Raw genomic sequence first — 16,895 nt, forward strand, 5'->3', positions numbered from 1 at the left:
AGCTAGCTGTGTTGCACAAGAACAATGTTTTCTGAAACCATGCTGATTACGTATCAATAGATCATTCCCTTCGAGGTGATTCATAATGTTTGAATACAGTATATGCTCCAAAACCCTACTGCAGACCGACGTCAATGATACAGGGCTGTAGTTCGATGGATTACTCCTACTACCCTTCTTAAACACTGGTGCGACCTGCGCAATTTTCCAATCTGTAGGTACAGATCTATCGGTGAGCAAGTGGTTGTATATGATTGCTAAGTAGGGAGCTATTGTATCAGCGTAATCTGAAAGGAACCTAATTGGTATACAATCTGGACCTGAACACTTGCCCGTATCAAGCGATTTGAGTTACTTCGCAACCCCTAAGGTATCTACTTCTAAGAAACTCATGCTAGCAGCTGTTCATGTTTCAAATTCTGGAATATTCCATTTGTCTTCCCTGGTGAAGGAATTTCGGAAAACTATGTTCAATAACTCCGCTTTAGCAGCACAGTTGTCGGTAACAGTACCATCGGCACTGCGCAGCGAAGGTATTGACTGCGTCTTGCCGCTTGTGTACTTTACATATGACCAGAATTTCTTTGGATTTTCTACCAAATACTTAGGTGGAGTATGTGATATTTCCTCACATTCTGAATGGAGTTACATTAAATGTGGAGTGCCTCGGGGCTCAATTCTTAGGCCACTATTATTCCTGATTTTTATAAATGATCTACCAGCATGTACAAGCCTGCTGTGTGAATTGACATTATTTGCTGATGATACCACAATTTTTATGAGCAGTAGAACAGATAGTAATCTTGAGGAATCCATGCTGCATGAATTCTCTAATCGAATAAAAGCTATTTTTTAATAAATGTTCTTTAAATTTACCGAGTTCCTTTATGTTTTTGATTTCTTCTGGCAATTTATCGTATATCTTGACACCTTGGTAAAGGATAGTGGTTTGGGTTTTAGTTTTATTCATTCTGTCTCGGTACAAGCAATTACTGTTTCTGGTTTGGTGAGCATGCATGCCAGTTCTCTACTTATTGAGCTCTCTTTGTGGTGTTCTGACATGGCTTGCAAGTGGGACATTCAGTTCTGCAGAGATTTTTTCAGCTATTGCCTTCTTATTTTTTGTCACATTTATCTTGTGACTTAGCAGATGATATTTTTCTGCTTTCCCTGTATGCACTATAAATCTTTGCTACAGTGGGTCTTGGAACATCAAACATTTTGGCTACTTTGGTTATGGAAGCACCCACCATATAAGCACCAACAATTTGCCAACTTTCAAATGCATTGAGCTCTGACATAATGCACTTACAGCTCTGCAGAACAATGTTCTGATGACAACTGACACTTGCACCATATTGAGGATATTGCACGGGTGCCATTTATGGTCTAATACAATAGTGCAACCCACAAGATTAGCTATCTGTTAACCTTCACTTTTGTTCAAGAATGTATTTGTCATGGTGTTTCCATGTTTTTGTCCATTTCTTGTATGTCAAACTCTGCCTTATCTAGGAGAAATCAGTGACTACTTTAGAACTTGGACACATCTGCAAAGGATTTGCTTGACTCGCAACTGTCTGAAAGGCTCACCTTTCATTGAGACATTATCAGACCCAGTGACATCTTCAAAATAGTTTCTAAATTCAAAATGTATGTGCTGATACTAGAGGTGCAATTATTCTGTTAAAAGAATGTTTCATTTGATAAGTAGGCCACTAAGTTATATTTTTAATAAATGTTTAGGGTATGGAGTTTTTCTGGATTTATTCAAAATCTGAAGAGTTATAACCATATTCAAAGAGTGTGATAAACAACTCCCCCACAACTACTGACCAGCCTTTGTTGTGCCAAAACTCTCAAAAATATTTTGATCACTCATGTACAATCAATTACATTATGATTTTGAATTGCATGACTTGTTTTGCAACCATCAACACAGCCAGATAAAAATACTAATGTTGCTGTTATGTTATTGATAATATTTTAGCTGTTTTCAAAAATAAGAGATTATATCACTTACATCATGCAATCTAAGTAAAGCATTTGGCTGCATTCCTTTTAACATACTACTAACAAAACTGGAGTACTATGCCTACAGAAATCTGTATCAGGAGTAATATCCTCCCATTTGAAGAACAAAAGGTAGTTTGTCTCATTTAGAAATGGATATTGCTCCTTAGTATTAGCTGGTACTGTTGTTCCAGAGGACTCTGTTCTTGGCTCCTTCTGTTTCATTGTACCTGTCAATGATCTAATCCATAGTGTCCCACAGTCTGTAGTCTGTTATGCTGATGATACAACTTTACTTATTTCACATCAGGACATCATAACTCTCGATAAGATTACATAAGAAACTTCTGATGCAGCATGAAATTGGTTTTCAGCCAATAAGCTTATTTGTGATCCAGATTAAATCAGAATACTTATTTCAGCATCATCTAAGGGTACAGAAAATAAATTATTTAAACTTTTAAGAATACATATTGACACCAAACTCAGTTGGGAAGAGCATATTAACCGAGTTGGCAAAAGTATCTCTTGAGTGTCCAACCTCATGTGGAAACCAAGACATATGGTTTCCATACGACATATTTTGGGCTCTTTCAGTAACATATTTAATATGGCCTACTCATGTGGGGAACATTTCCCCCTATCAGCAACATTTTAAAAGTTCAAAAAGAAATTGTCTGTATAACATATAAGGTGGAGCACTGTCTCCCTCTTTTTACCAGATTTCAAATACTAACAATTGTGAATGTCTCTGCAGTCTTTGTCAGGAACTACATTAAAGAGTATGTTGCCACAGAAACAATTCACAGACATGACAACAGAAAATAATCAGACAAACATTAACATTACAATGGCACTGGACAGCAAGATCAGAAAGCTTCTACAAAGTAAACAAACTCAAAATTTTTAATAAATTTCTTTTCTCTGTTTGATCCACGCAATTTAAAAATTTCAAGGTAAAATTGTGTACCAGTAACTGACTAACAGGAAGTGTATGTTACATTATAAAAGAGTTCATGATATGGACAATGTTGAGTTTAATGTTTGATTGTGCCTGTATTCTCTCATTTCATGATTTTAGTATTTAAAACTTCACCTGTACTCTTTGACTACACGACTGTTATTTACATCCAACAAAGCCTGCTACATGTAAAATGATCAACAGTGAATAAATAGAGATTAAAGACTAAATAAAGATTAAATAATTTAACTGGATAGGTAAAAAATATACTCACCAAGTGGCTCCTTCTTAAGGCAGAGGGTTGAAGGGGAAAGAAGAGGGGTGATGGAAAAGGACTGGAGAAGTCTAGGAAAAGGGGCAGATTTCGAGAAAGTCACCCAAAACTGTGGGTCAGGGGAGACATATCACACAGGATGAGAAGAAACAACTGATTGTTGGGGACTGCATCAAGCGAGATTTGAAAACCTGAGAGCTTAAAGATGAAAGACAGGGTAATGTGCAAGACAGACATTACTGCTTGAACATCATGCATGGGTTAATAAGAGTGAAAAGCTAATTTCATTGTACATAAAAGAGGTGGGAGGGCAGTAGTGAAAAATAGACTGGTAAGACGGTGAAAAATGTTTTAGTTTTCTACATCTTTCATTGTTTCATCCATCTATTTATTCATCACCACCCTCCCACCTCTGTTACCTACAATGCACTTATCTTTTCACTCTTGTTATCTCATGCATGATGTTTAAGCAGTAAACTCTGTCTTGCACATTACCCTGTCTTCCACCTTTAAGCTCTCATGTTTTCAGTCCCCAACAATCAGTCATTCCTTCTCATCCTGTGCAGTAAGTCTCCCCTGACCCGTGCTTCTGGATGATTTTCCTGAAATCTAGCCCTTTTCCTAGGCCTCTCCAGTCCTTTTCCTTCACCCCTCTGCTGCCCCCTTCAATCCTTCTACCTAAAGAAGGAGCCACTGGCTCCAAAAGCTTGCCTGATTACAACATTCTTTGATGTGTGTGTTCTGCCACTGCTTGGTGAGTAGATATTTTTCATCTATCCAATTAACTTATTTTGTGAAAAATTGCTTGTTTTTGTTGTTAAATAAAGATTAAAGATACACATACTGGTACTCACCTCCATTTTATTTCAAATGTAGGCAACACTAACATAAAAATGAAAGTATTTGTATTCTGTAGGGAAAAATATTCCTGTCATCAATAAAAGTGTTCAGTTGTTTTAAAGCATATTGTTATTGGGTGTACAGGTGCAGAGTTCTTCAATGTAAAGAAGGAGCTTCACAGGAACGCAATGCAGCCATGTCCTTTTTGGGTCTTATAATGAACAACCCAATTTTTGGACTTATAAAAAGGTTTGGTGGTCAGCATTTCAATCTTTAATAAATAGTTGCTAGAGAAAACAAGCTATTGTTTATTGGTATCTTTAATACAAGTAGTATTTATTGTGGATAATAATAGTTATTTTCTTATCATTTTATTAAAACTGTGGAATTTTTATAAAATTTGGCATTTTTCTGGAATACAGTTTTCCTCTACTGATAAATGTCATCTAAATCCAAAATCTAAAGTTTATTGTATTCATCAAACTGCACCATGCAAGAAGTTCAGTGTAAGCTCTTACACAAGAGAGAAGCAACACCAAGTCATTGACCTCTTTTCTACTTTATTACTATATCTTCATCGTTTACCAGCGATGGTTGGACAGACTGCATCACACATACAATGTTTATCAACTAACATTTATACAACACCATATACAAAATTTATATTACAAATAAAAGAAAATATTTATGCAGTGCACAAAAACACATAGAACATAGAGAAAATGAAATATAACTAAACAGGAAGGTAAAACTTCATAGCAGCAAATGAAAATACCATAAAGCAAAATGTTTACAAAACCATATAGATCACACTCATAAAGTTTCGTTTTGGCAAAATATGTACTTTAAGTAAAACACAAAATTAAATGTGCAATTAACTGAGAACATAAAAAGAAGATTAAATTTAGGCAAAATTATATATAAACATAACAATATTTATTATTTTGTCCATTCACTAGAACCACTGTTGAAAAACTCTTCCAAGGAATATAGTCGGTATTGTTTCAAGTCCTGAGCAATTTTTTTCTGAAATAATTGAGGTGGCAGGGATTTCACTTCTGGAGGCAGTTGATTGTACATTTTTAGGGCGACTGTTGGAAAGCTGTCTTGTGTACTTGATAGGCGACACCTTGGCACTTCAATGTTCCTCTTACAGCAAGTGTCATGATTATGTATTTCTTGTCTTATGCTAAAATTCCTTTGATTTTCTTTTATATAAATGAGGCAGAAAAACACATACTGGCTAAAAACAGTCATTATGCCTAGCCTGGTGAAAATAGGCTTACAGTGGTCCAGTCTTTTGCTAGAGGGTATGATCCTGATGGCTTTTTTTTGTAATAGCAACACATCTTTGCAGCCTGAGGAGTGTCCCCACAACAACAGTCCATAGCTAATGTGGCTGTGGAAGAGTGCATGGTAGACTATTGTGAGAAACTGATCAGTTATTACCCTCTTCAGTTCCTCAGGAGGTATATCACACGAGAAAGTTTGGTGCATACATACGCAGTGTGATCATTCATGGAGAGTTTGCTGTCAATCTTGAATCCCAATAGTCTGACAGTCTCCATGTTTTCTTGGTCTTCAGTGTTGGTTAGACTGCATATCAAATGTTGGATTTTTCTTCATTGATCTTCATTTTGTTTATGATGAACCATTCTTTTATTTCTTCAAACATCAAATTTGATGCACCAAGAGCTTCTGCAGCTGTATGTCCTTTGGCAATAAGGGTAGTGTCATATGCAAACTGCAACATTTGACTATTACAGCTCGTATCATTGACATACACGAGGAATAGTAGAGGTCCTAAGACTGATCCTTGGGGCACTCCATGTTCCAGTTTTTGTTCAAGAGAAGTTGCTCTGTGCACTGATACTACCTGCTTTCGGTTTTCCAAATAAGATTGGAGTGTTGATAGAACAACACCTCCAACACCAGAGCATCTTAACTTGGCTATTAGTGTTGTGGGTGAGGTGTAGTCAAAGGCTTTGCTGAGGTCACAGAGTGTCAGTGCCACACTCTCTCTCTCTTCAAAACTCTGTCGAACCATTTGTAATAAGTCCAGTGTGGTTGTCACTGTTGATCTCCCTTTGCGGAATCCGTGCTGTGTGTTTTGGAATAAGTTGTTTTCCTCAAAGTAATTCAGTACCTGGCAGTGCATCACAGACTCAGTAACTTTGGCCAGTACTGGTACCACTGAGATTGGTCTGAAGCTGGACACCTCGCATGGATCCCCCTTCTTATATATTGGTACTGTGTGTGCCAGTTTAAGGAAGTCTGGGAAGACACCAGAAGACAGACATATGTTTATTGCTATGGCTAGTGGCTGAGCTAATTCTGCAATAATTTTCTTTAGCAGTGTGCAGGACATGCCATAGATGTCTACACTTTCTGAGTGTTTGTAGGAGTTCGCAATTTTTATCATGTCTTCAGGGTGTACTTCCTTCCAGTTTTGAATACTGCAACTGTCTGCATTTCTTATGTTTGCAGTCAGATCTAGGTCAGAGTGTGGAATTTCACTCACTGTCTTTTCCACTATTCTGACAAAATATTCATTGAAGTCATCAGGGCTACATGAATTTAAGCAGGAGGTAGTCTTCTTTCTGTTCTCATTTACAAGATTCCAGGCAGCTTTACAAGGATTTTGGGCCTCTTTAATGTATGTATCATTATATTTCTTTTTTGCTTCCTCTACTGCCTTCCTATAAGCTTTTTTGGCTTTTAGGTAGTTATGGTGATGTAATTCTTTAGCTGGAATGTCTAAAGCTGATTTCATTTGGTCCTTGCACATTGTTACAATACACTTCAATTTATTGAGCCCAGGTGTGTACCATTGTTTCACATTGATAACTTTCTGCCTGCCTGTGATTTGTCCACAGGATTCTTCACTGGTCTTACCAGAACCATGTCATCAAATATTGCTTTTAAGGTTTGGAACAGACAGAAGAAAGAATCACTGCCTACTAACTCTGCAATTTTCTGCTGCCAGTTTACACAAGACAGAGCTGCTTTGAGATCATTTAGTCTTTCTTCTTTAACAAATCTTCTTTTGAATGTGTAGTTTGAATGCCATGTGCTTATCTGCAGTCTGCTGCTCATACTGGTTTCCATTACTAGCGCACAGTGATCTGCTATCATAGGTTCAACTACACTGAGTTTATAATTCCAGATGTTGTGGTTGGTGATTATGGTGTCCAGGCATGCACCACCCCTTGTTAGGAGATTATTTGCAATAAACAACCCATAACTGGTAATTAATCTCATAAAGACCCCCTCTCTGGCATCTCCATCACCTATGTGTATGTTAAAATCTCCACACAGTGCAATTTTTGACTTTAGGCATATTAGGTAACACAAACAGTTCTCCATATGTCCAATAAAGTTCTCAAAGTTACAATCTGGTGAATGGTACACAGCAACAACAACTAAATCAATATTTGTTAATAACAGTGCAGCTAATTCAAGATCAAAATCCACACAAAAACTGCTTAAATCAATTTCCTTATTCTACTGTATCTCCAGAACAGCTGCAGTAAGGTTAGGGTAAGTAGTGGTCTCACATAAGGTAGATCTGAAACAGACAAAGTGCAACACAAAGAGGGATAAGGAATGCTGGAAGAGGCTATAAATGTGAGAGCAGGGATGAATCCATCAGGGTGAGGGAGTGCGGATGCAATCATACAAACAAATAAGCGACATTACAGTGTAAATGAAGAGATAAAAAATCTGCTCACCAAGCAACAGCAGGGGTAGACTTACACAAAAGGGTTCAACACAAGTTTTTGGAGCCAGTGGCTCCTTCCTCTGGCAGAAGAGTTGAAGGGGAAGGAAGAGGGGTGAAGGAAAAGGACTGGAGAGATTAAGAGAAAAGGGTACTGTGCACAAAAGTCACCCAGAACCTCAGGTTGGGGGAGACTTACCAGACAGGGTGAGAGGGAAAGACTTTCCTTCTCATCGTGTCAAATAAGTCTCCCATAACCCTTGGCTCTGGGTGACTGTTCTGAACAGCATCCTTTTCTCTAAATCTGGCCAGTACTTTTGCTTCACCCCTCTTCCTTCCTCTTTAACTCTTCTGCCAGAAGAAGGAGCCACTGGCTCTGAAAGTTTGTAAAAGTTAAACCCTTTTGTGTGAGTGTTCTCCTGCCACCGCTTGGTGAGTGCTATCCATTTACATTATATCGTCAATAATTGATTATTTTTGGTGTTAAATAAGTGAGGAGCAGAAGGAAGGATAACACAACAATGATATTCCTTGCTAAGAACTTTTACTGTGTGTGCAATAAAATTCTACAAGGTAAACTAAAAACTAATAATTTTTTAGGCTAAGATCAGTGTCCAACGATTCAACATTGAATGTAATTAAGCGTAATGAGAAGCTCAGACAGCCAGGTAGTTAAAGAAAAAAAAACTCCGCCTGAACGGGCTATGAAGGCCCAATGGTACTGACCAGCCACTGTGTCATCCTCAGCCCACAGGCATTACCGCATACAGATATGGAGGGGCATGTGGTCAGCACACTGCTCTCCCGGCCATATGTCTGTTTCCAAGACCAGAGCTGCTACTTCTCAATCAAGCAGCTCCTCAGTTTGCCTCACAAGGGCTGAGTGCACCCCACTTGCCAACAGCGCTCTGCAGACCAAATGGTTACCCATCCAAGTGCTAGCCCAGCCTGACAGTGCTTAACTTTGGTGATCCGACGGGAACCGGCATTACCACTGCAGCAAGGCGTCACTGCATTTGTGACATTCAGGCAGTAGAGATGTTGAAATATCACAAGATTCTCATAATACTACTGTGAAAAATAATTTTAATATATCACAAGTTTCTTACAAAAGCACAGTGAAAAATAATGTTAGTTGTATATTGCATCAGACTATCAGGGGATGAAAAAACAAAGTAGATGAGCTTCTTGTTTGTGGAATAGATGTACTATGCCTGTCTGAACATCATATAATCACAGATATGGTAGGTGGGTATCATTAGAGACACCATGGAGAGAGGAGGAGTTGCCATATATGGCAAAATTTATCAGTGTCAAAAATTTAGAAATGAAAAAGTTTTTGGTAGAGCAACATACAGAAGTATGTGCATGTGAGCTTAAACTAAATAATAGTACTTTTATAATTGTAGCTGTGTACAGTCTGCATTGGGAAATTTTCAGCTACATTTGAAAAACTTGGATTCTTTGCTGCACTGTTTGTCACACAGAGTGAAACAAATTATTGTTTGTGTGGATTTCAGCGTAGATTTTCTGAAAGAGTCTGACAGAAAGCTTGACTCTGAAGTATTACTTGGTCCTTTCCGTCTAACGTCAGTTATTGCTTTGCTACTTGGGTAATACAGGAAAGCAGCACACTGATAAATAATGTATTTATAGACCAAGATAAATTTAATCAAGTAAAAACCTTTCCTCTTAGGATGGTCTGTCTGATCGTGTTGCACAGCTAGTTACAGTATATGACATAGCTCCATACAATAATACAAAACAATCCTCCAAAATAGTGTGTTATATTATAATAATAATTGGAAATATTAGGGAAAGCTTGTAACAGTTCTACTGGACTGGTATGAGGTGTGTAAGAAAACTGATGCTAATTTAAAATTTAACCTATTTCATAATACCTCTGAAACTGTTATCCTAAGAAAACAGTGAAACATGATTTTAAGGAACCATCTAAAAAGCCATGCTAACTAAAAGAATAAAAATATCTTGTAAACAGAAAAGTGAAATGTGTCTTATAGCTAGAAGGAGTTATGATCCAGAAACAGTTAAATATTATAAAAACTGCTGCACTGTACTAAGATAAGCTATTAAAAAGTTCAGAAGTATGGACATTATGTTTGAGAACAGCAACTCTGACAATAAAATTAAAACAATTTGGAATATTGTTAAAAGGGAAACAGGGCAATCAAAATCACGGGAATACTGTATTTCTGTCAAACTGAATGAAAAGTTTGTTAACAAAAAGTCAGAAGTAGAAAATATTTTTAATAATGATTTCTCAGGTGTTGTAGAAAAAACAGGATCCAGCTGGTCATTAGAAAATGCAATACTGTATATGGAAGAGGCAATACCTATGAAATTTGATAAAACTGAAACTCAACCCATCTCTCCTACTGAAATTAGTAAAATAACAAATTTGCTCAAAAGTAAAAGATCGCATGGAACAGATGCCGTTTCCAACAGATTACTAAAAGTTTGTTCTCAACAGATAAGTAGGATTCTCAGCCACATATGTAGTAGCTCACTGAAACAGGGCATTTTTCTGGACACACTGAAATATGCTACTGTTAAATCATTGCATAAAGAAGAAGATAGGTCTGACGCTTATCAGGAGAAAGAAAACTGGCGTTCTATGGATCAGAGTGTGGAATGTCAGATCCCTTAACTGAGCAGGTAGTTTAGAAAATTTAAAAAGGGAAATGGATAGGTTAAAGTTAGATATAGTGGGAATTAGTGAAGTTCGGTGGCAGGAGGAACAAGACTTTTGGTCAGGTGAATACAGGTTTATAAATACAAAATCAAATAGGGATAATGTAGGAGTAGGTTTAATAATGAATAGGAAAATAGGAATGTGGGTAAGCTACTACAAACAGCATTGTGAGCACATTATTGTGGCCAAGATAGACACGAAGCCCACGTCTACTACAGTAGTACAAGTTTATATGCCAACTAGCTCTGCAGATGACGAAGAAATTGAAGAAATGTATGATGAAATAAAAGAAATTATTCAGGTGGGGAAGGAAGACGAAAATTTAATAGTCATGGGTGACTGGAGTTTGACAGCAGGAAAAGGAAGAGAAGGAAACATAGTAGGTGAATATGAATTGGGGGTAAGAAATGCAAGAGGAAGCCGCCTGGTAGAATTTTGCACAGAGCACAACATAATCAGAGCTAACACTTGGTTCAAGAATCGTGAAAGAAGGCTGTATACATGGAAGAAGCCTGGAGATACTATAAGGTATCAGATAGATTATATAATGGTAAGACAGAGATTTAGGAACCAGGTTTTCAATTGTAAGACATTTCCAATGGCAGATGTGGACTCTGACCACAGTCTATTGGTTATGAACTGTAGATTAAAACTGAAGAAACTGCAAAAAGGTGAGAATTTAAGGAAATGGGACCTGGATAAACTGTGTAAACCAGAAGTTGTAGAGAGTTTCAGGGAGAGCATAAGGGAACAATTGACAGGAATATGGGAAAGAAATACAGTAGTAGAAGAATGGGTAGCTTTGCGGGATTAAGTAGTGAAGGCAGCAGAGGATCAAGTAGGTAAAAAGACAAGGGCTAGTAGAAATATTGAATGTAATTGATGAATGGAGAAAATATAAAAATGCAGTAAATGAAGCAGGCAAAAAGGAATACAAACGTCTCAAAAATGAGATCGACAAGAAGTGCAAAATGCCTAAGCAGGGATGGCTAGAGGACAAATGTAAGGATGTAGAGGCTTATCTCACTAGGGGTAAGATAGATACTGCCTACAGGAAAATTAAAGAGACCTTTGGAGAAAAGAGAACCACTTGTATGAAAATCAAGAGCTCAGATGGAAAACCAGTTCTAAGCAAAGAAGGGAAGGTAGAAAGGTGGAAGGAGTATATAGAGGGCCTATACAAGGGCAAAGTACTTGAGGACAATATTATGGAAATGGAAGAGGAGGTAGATGAAGATGAAATGGGAGATATGATACTGCGTGAAGAGTTTGACAGAGCACTGAAAGACCTAAGTCGAAACAAGGCCCCGGGAGTAGACAACATTCCATTTGAACTACTGACAGCCTTGGGAGAGCCAGTCCTGACAAAACTCTACCATCTGGTGAGCAAGATGTATGAGACAGGTGAAATACCCTCAGACTTCAAGAAGAATATAATAATTCCAATCCCAAAGAAAGCTGGGTGTTGACAGATTTGAAAATTACTGAACTATCAGTTTAATAAGTCACAGCTGCAAAATACTAATGTGAATTCTTTACAGACGAATGGAAAAACTGGTAGAAGCCAACCTCGGGGAAGGTCAGTTTGGATTCTGTATAAATATTGGAACACATGAGACAATACTGACCATACAACTTATCTTAGAAGAAAGATTAAGGAAAGGCAAACCTATGTTTCTAGCATTTGTAGACTTAGAGAAAGCTTTTGACAATGCTGACTGGAATAGTCTCTTTCAAATTCTAAAGGTGGCAGGGGTAAAATACAGGGAGCGAAAGGCTATTTACAATTTGTACAGAAACCAGATGGCAGTTATAAGAGTCGAGAGACATGAAAGGGAAGCAGTGGTTGGAAAGGGAATGAGGCAGGGTTGTAGCCTCTCCCCGATGTTATTCGATCTGTATATTGAGCAAGCAGTAAAGGAAACAAAAGAAAAATTCAGAGTAGGTATTAAAATCCATGGAGAAGAAATAAAAACTTTGAGGGTCGCCGATGACATTGTGATTCTGTCAGAGACAGCAAAGGACTTGGAAGAGCAGCTGAACGGAATGGACAGTGTCTTGAAAGGACGGTATAAGATGGCTCTGAGCACTATGGGACTCAACATCTGTGGTCATAAGTCCCCTAGAACTTAGAACTACTTAAACCTAACTAACCTAAGGACATCACACACATCCATGCCCGAGGCAGGATTCGAACCTGCGACCGTAGCAGTCGCGCGGTTCCTGACTGAGCGCCTAGAACCGCTAGACCACCGCGGCCGGCTGGGTATAAGATGAACATCAACAAAAGCAAAATGAGGATAATGGAATGTAGTCGACTTAAGTTGGGTGATGCTGAGGGAATTAGATTAGGAAATGAGACACTTAAAGTAGTAAAGGAGTTTTTCTATTTGGGGAGCAAAATACCTTATGATGGTCAAAGTAGAGAGGATATAAAACGTAGACTGGCAATGGCAAGGAAAGCGTTTCTGAAGAAGAGAAATTTGTTAACATCCAGTATAGATTTAAATGTCAGGAAGTCGTTTCTGAAAATATTTGTATAGAGTGTAGCCATGTATGGAAGTGAAACATGGATGATAAATAGTTTGGACAAGAAGAGAATAGAAGCTTTCGAAGTGTGGTGTTACAGAAGAATGCTGAAGATTAGATGGGTAGCTCACATAACTAATGAGGAGGTATTGAATAGAATTTGGGAGAAGAGGATTTTGTGGCACAACTTGACTAGAAGAAGGGATCGGTTGGTAGGACATGTTCTGAGGCATCAAGGGATCACCAATTTAGTACTGGAGGGCAGTGTGGAGGGTAAAAATCGTAGAGGGAGACCAAGATATGAATACACTATGGAGATTCAGAAGGATGTAGGTTGCAGTAGGTACTGCGAGATTAAGAAGCTTGCACAGGATAGAGTAGCATGGAGAGCTGCATCAAACCAGTCTCAGGACTGAAGATCACAACAACAACAGGTCTGACACAACTACTGCCCAATCTCACTTCTGACACCATTAATCAAAATTCTTGAAAAAAAAATATATTCAATAGTAGCCTCACATAATTGTAAAAATGAAGTACTAACAAAATGTCAGTTTGGTTTTCAGAAAGGCTTTTCGACAGATAATGCTATATATGCTTTCACTAATCAAATACTAAATCTTCTGACTAACTGAACATCACCCATTGGGATATTTTGTGATCTCTCAAATGATTTTGACTGTGTGAATTCTAGATAAGCTTAAGTATTGTAGTATGAGTTGGACATCGCACAAATGCTTTAATTCATATTTAATTAGAATAATGCAGAAGCTTGAAATTAACAGTATGGATAGTCTGCAGAAATCAACTGAGGCCTCTAACTGGAGAGGTATCAAGAATGGCATCCCACAGGGTCCAGTATTGGGTGCCTTATTGTTCTTAAAATGTATTAATGACTTGCCAGTCTGTATTCATGAAGATGTAAAGCTAGTTCTTTTTGCTGATGGTACAAGTATAGTAATCACACCCAACAATAAGAATTAGTTCAGGAAATTGTAAATAAAGCCTTTCAAAAAATTATTAGGTGGTTCTCTGCAAATAGACTCTCACTAAATTTTTAGAAAACACAATATATACAGTTCTCTACAGTAAATGGCAATACACCATTGGTAAATGTAGACTTTGAACAGAAGTCTGTTGCTAGGGCAGAATATTCAAAATTTATGAGTGTGCGCATTGATGAGAAATTGAATTGGAAGAAACACATTGATGATCTGCTAAAATGGTTAGATTAGATTAGATTAGATTAATACTACTTCCATGGATCATGAATACAATATTTCGTAATGATGTGGAACGAGTCGAATTTTCCAATACATGACATAATTAGGTTAATTTAACAACATACTTAAGTTAATATAACAACTTTATTTTATTGTGTTTTTTTGTTTTTCTTTATTTTTTATTTTTATTTTTTTATATTTTTTTTAATATTTTTTTTTTCTTAATTTATATCTAAAAATTCCTCTATGGAGTAGAAGGAGTTGTCATTCAGAAATTCTTTTAATTTCTTCTTAAATACTTGTTGGTTATCTGTCAGACTTTTGATACTATTTGGTAAGTGACCAAAGACTTTAGTGCCAGTATAATTCACCCCTTTCTGTGCCAAAGTTAGATTTAATCTTGAATAGTGAAGATCATCCTTTCTCCTAGTATTGTAGTTATGCACACTGCTATTACTTTTGAATTGGGTTTGGTTGTTAATAACAAATTTCATAAGAGAGTATATATACTGAGAAGCTACTGTGAATATCCCTAGATCCTTAAATAAATGTCTGCAGGATGATCTTGGGTGGACTCCAGCTATTATTCTGATTACACGCTTTTGTGCAATAAATACTTTATTCCTCAGTGATGAAATACCCCAAAATATGATGCCATATGAAAGCAATGAGTGAAAATAGGCGTAGTAAGCTAATTTACTAAGATGTTTATCACCAAAATTTGCAATGACCCTTATTGCATAAGTAGCTGAACTCAAACGTTTCAGCAGATCATCAACGTGTTTCTTCCAATTTAATCTCTCATCAATGGACACACCTAAAAATTTGCAATATTCTACCTTAGCTATATGCTTCTGATTAAGGTCTATATTTATTAATGGCGTCATACCATTCACTGTACGGAACTGTATGTACTGTGTCTTATCAAAATTCAGTGAGAGTCCGTTTACAAGGAACCACTTAGTAATTTTCTGAAAGACAGTATTGACAATTTCATCAGTTAATTCTTGTTTGTCAGGTGTGATTACTATACTTGTATCATCAGCAAAGAGAACTAACTTTGCTCTTCATGAATATAGAATGGCAAGTCATTAATATATAATAAGAACAACAAAGGACCCAAGACTGACCCTTGTGGAACCCCATTCTTGATAGTTCCCCAGTTTGAGGAATGTGCTGATCTTTGCATGTTACGAGAACTACTTATTTCTACTTTCTGCACTCTTCCAGTTAGGTACGAATTAAACCATTTGTGCACTGTCCCACTCATGCCACAATACTGGAGCTTGCCTAGCAGAATTTCATGATTTACACAATCAAAAGCCTTTGAGAGATCACAAAAAATCCCAATGGGTGGTGTTCGGTTATTCAGATCATTCAAAATTTGACTGGTGAAAGCATATATGGCATTTTCTGTTGAAAAACCTTTCTGGAAACCAAACTGACATTTTGTTAGTACTTCATTTTTACAGATATGTGAAGCTACTCTTGAATACATTACTTTCTCAAAAATTTTGGATAAAGCTGTTAGAAGGGAGATTGGACGGTAATTGTTGACATCAGATCTATCCCCCTTTTTATGCAAAGGTATAACAATAGCATATTTCAGTCTATCAGGGAAAATGCCCTGTTCCAGAGAGCTATTACACAGGTGGCTGAGAATCTTACTTATCTGTTGAGAACAAGCTTTTAGTATTTTGCTGGAAATGCCATCAATTCCATGTGAGTTTTTGCTTTTAAGCAAGTTTATTATTTTCCTAATTTCAGAGGGAGAAGTGGGTGAGATTTCAATTGTATCAAATTGCATAGGTATGGCCTCTTCCATTAACAGCCTAGCATCTTCTAATGAACACCTGGATCCTACTATATCCACAACATTTAGAAAATGATTATTAAAAATATTTTCAACTACTGACTTTTTGTTCGTAAAGTTTTCATTCAATTTGATGGTAATACTGTCTTCCTCTGCTCTTGGTTGACCTGTTTCTCTTTTAATAATATTCCAACTTGTTTTAATTTTATTATCAGAGTTGCTGATTTCAGACATGATACACATACTCCTGAATTTTTTAATAACTTTTCTTAATATAACACAGTAGTTTTTATAATTTTTGATAGTTTCTGGGTCACTACTCTTTCTTGCTGTCAGATACATTTCCCTTTTCCGGTTACAAGATATTTTTATACCCTTAGTAAGCCATGGTTTGTTACAAGGTTTCTTACGAGTATATTTAACTATTTTCTTGGAGAAGCAGTTTTCAAATGCATTTACAAAAATGTCATGAAATAAATTATATTTTAAATTGGCATCAGGTTCACGGTACATCTCATCCCAGTCTAACTGCTGTAGGCTTTCCCTGAAATTTGCAATTGTTAAATCGTTGACTGGACGTACTACTTTGGAGGACTGTTTAGTATTGCTGAATGGAGCTATGTCATATATTGTAACTAGCTGTGCACCATGATCAGAAAGACCATTCTCAACAGGCTGAGCATTTATCTGGTTAAACTTATCTTGGTCTATAAAGAAGTTATCTATCAGTGAGCTGCTATCCTTTACCACCCGAGTAGGAAAATCAATAACGGGCGTCAAATTGAAAGAACCGAGTAATACTTCAAGGTCA

The 16,895-nt window shown here is 37.0% G+C and overlaps 1 protein-coding gene across 2 annotated transcripts in view; it reads left to right on the top strand.

The window, feature by feature from the left end:
• LOC126236651 (trypsin-1-like) overlaps positions 1–16,895 on the top strand; it is a 91,733-nt gene that overhangs the window by 36,241 nt on the left and 38,597 nt on the right. For both annotated transcript variants that reach the window (XM_049946113.1, XM_049946114.1), the window contains exon 4: positions 4,233–4,337. In XM_049946113.1, the coding sequence (XP_049802070.1) occupies positions 4,233–4,337 (105 nt within the window). The remainder of the gene's footprint in view (positions 1–4,232; positions 4,338–16,895) is intronic.

This window comes from Schistocerca nitens, chromosome 2 (genome assembly GCF_023898315.1).
Source record: "Schistocerca nitens isolate TAMUIC-IGC-003100 chromosome 2, iqSchNite1.1, whole genome shotgun sequence".
NCBI lineage: Eukaryota > Metazoa > Arthropoda > Insecta > Orthoptera > Acrididae > Schistocerca > Schistocerca nitens.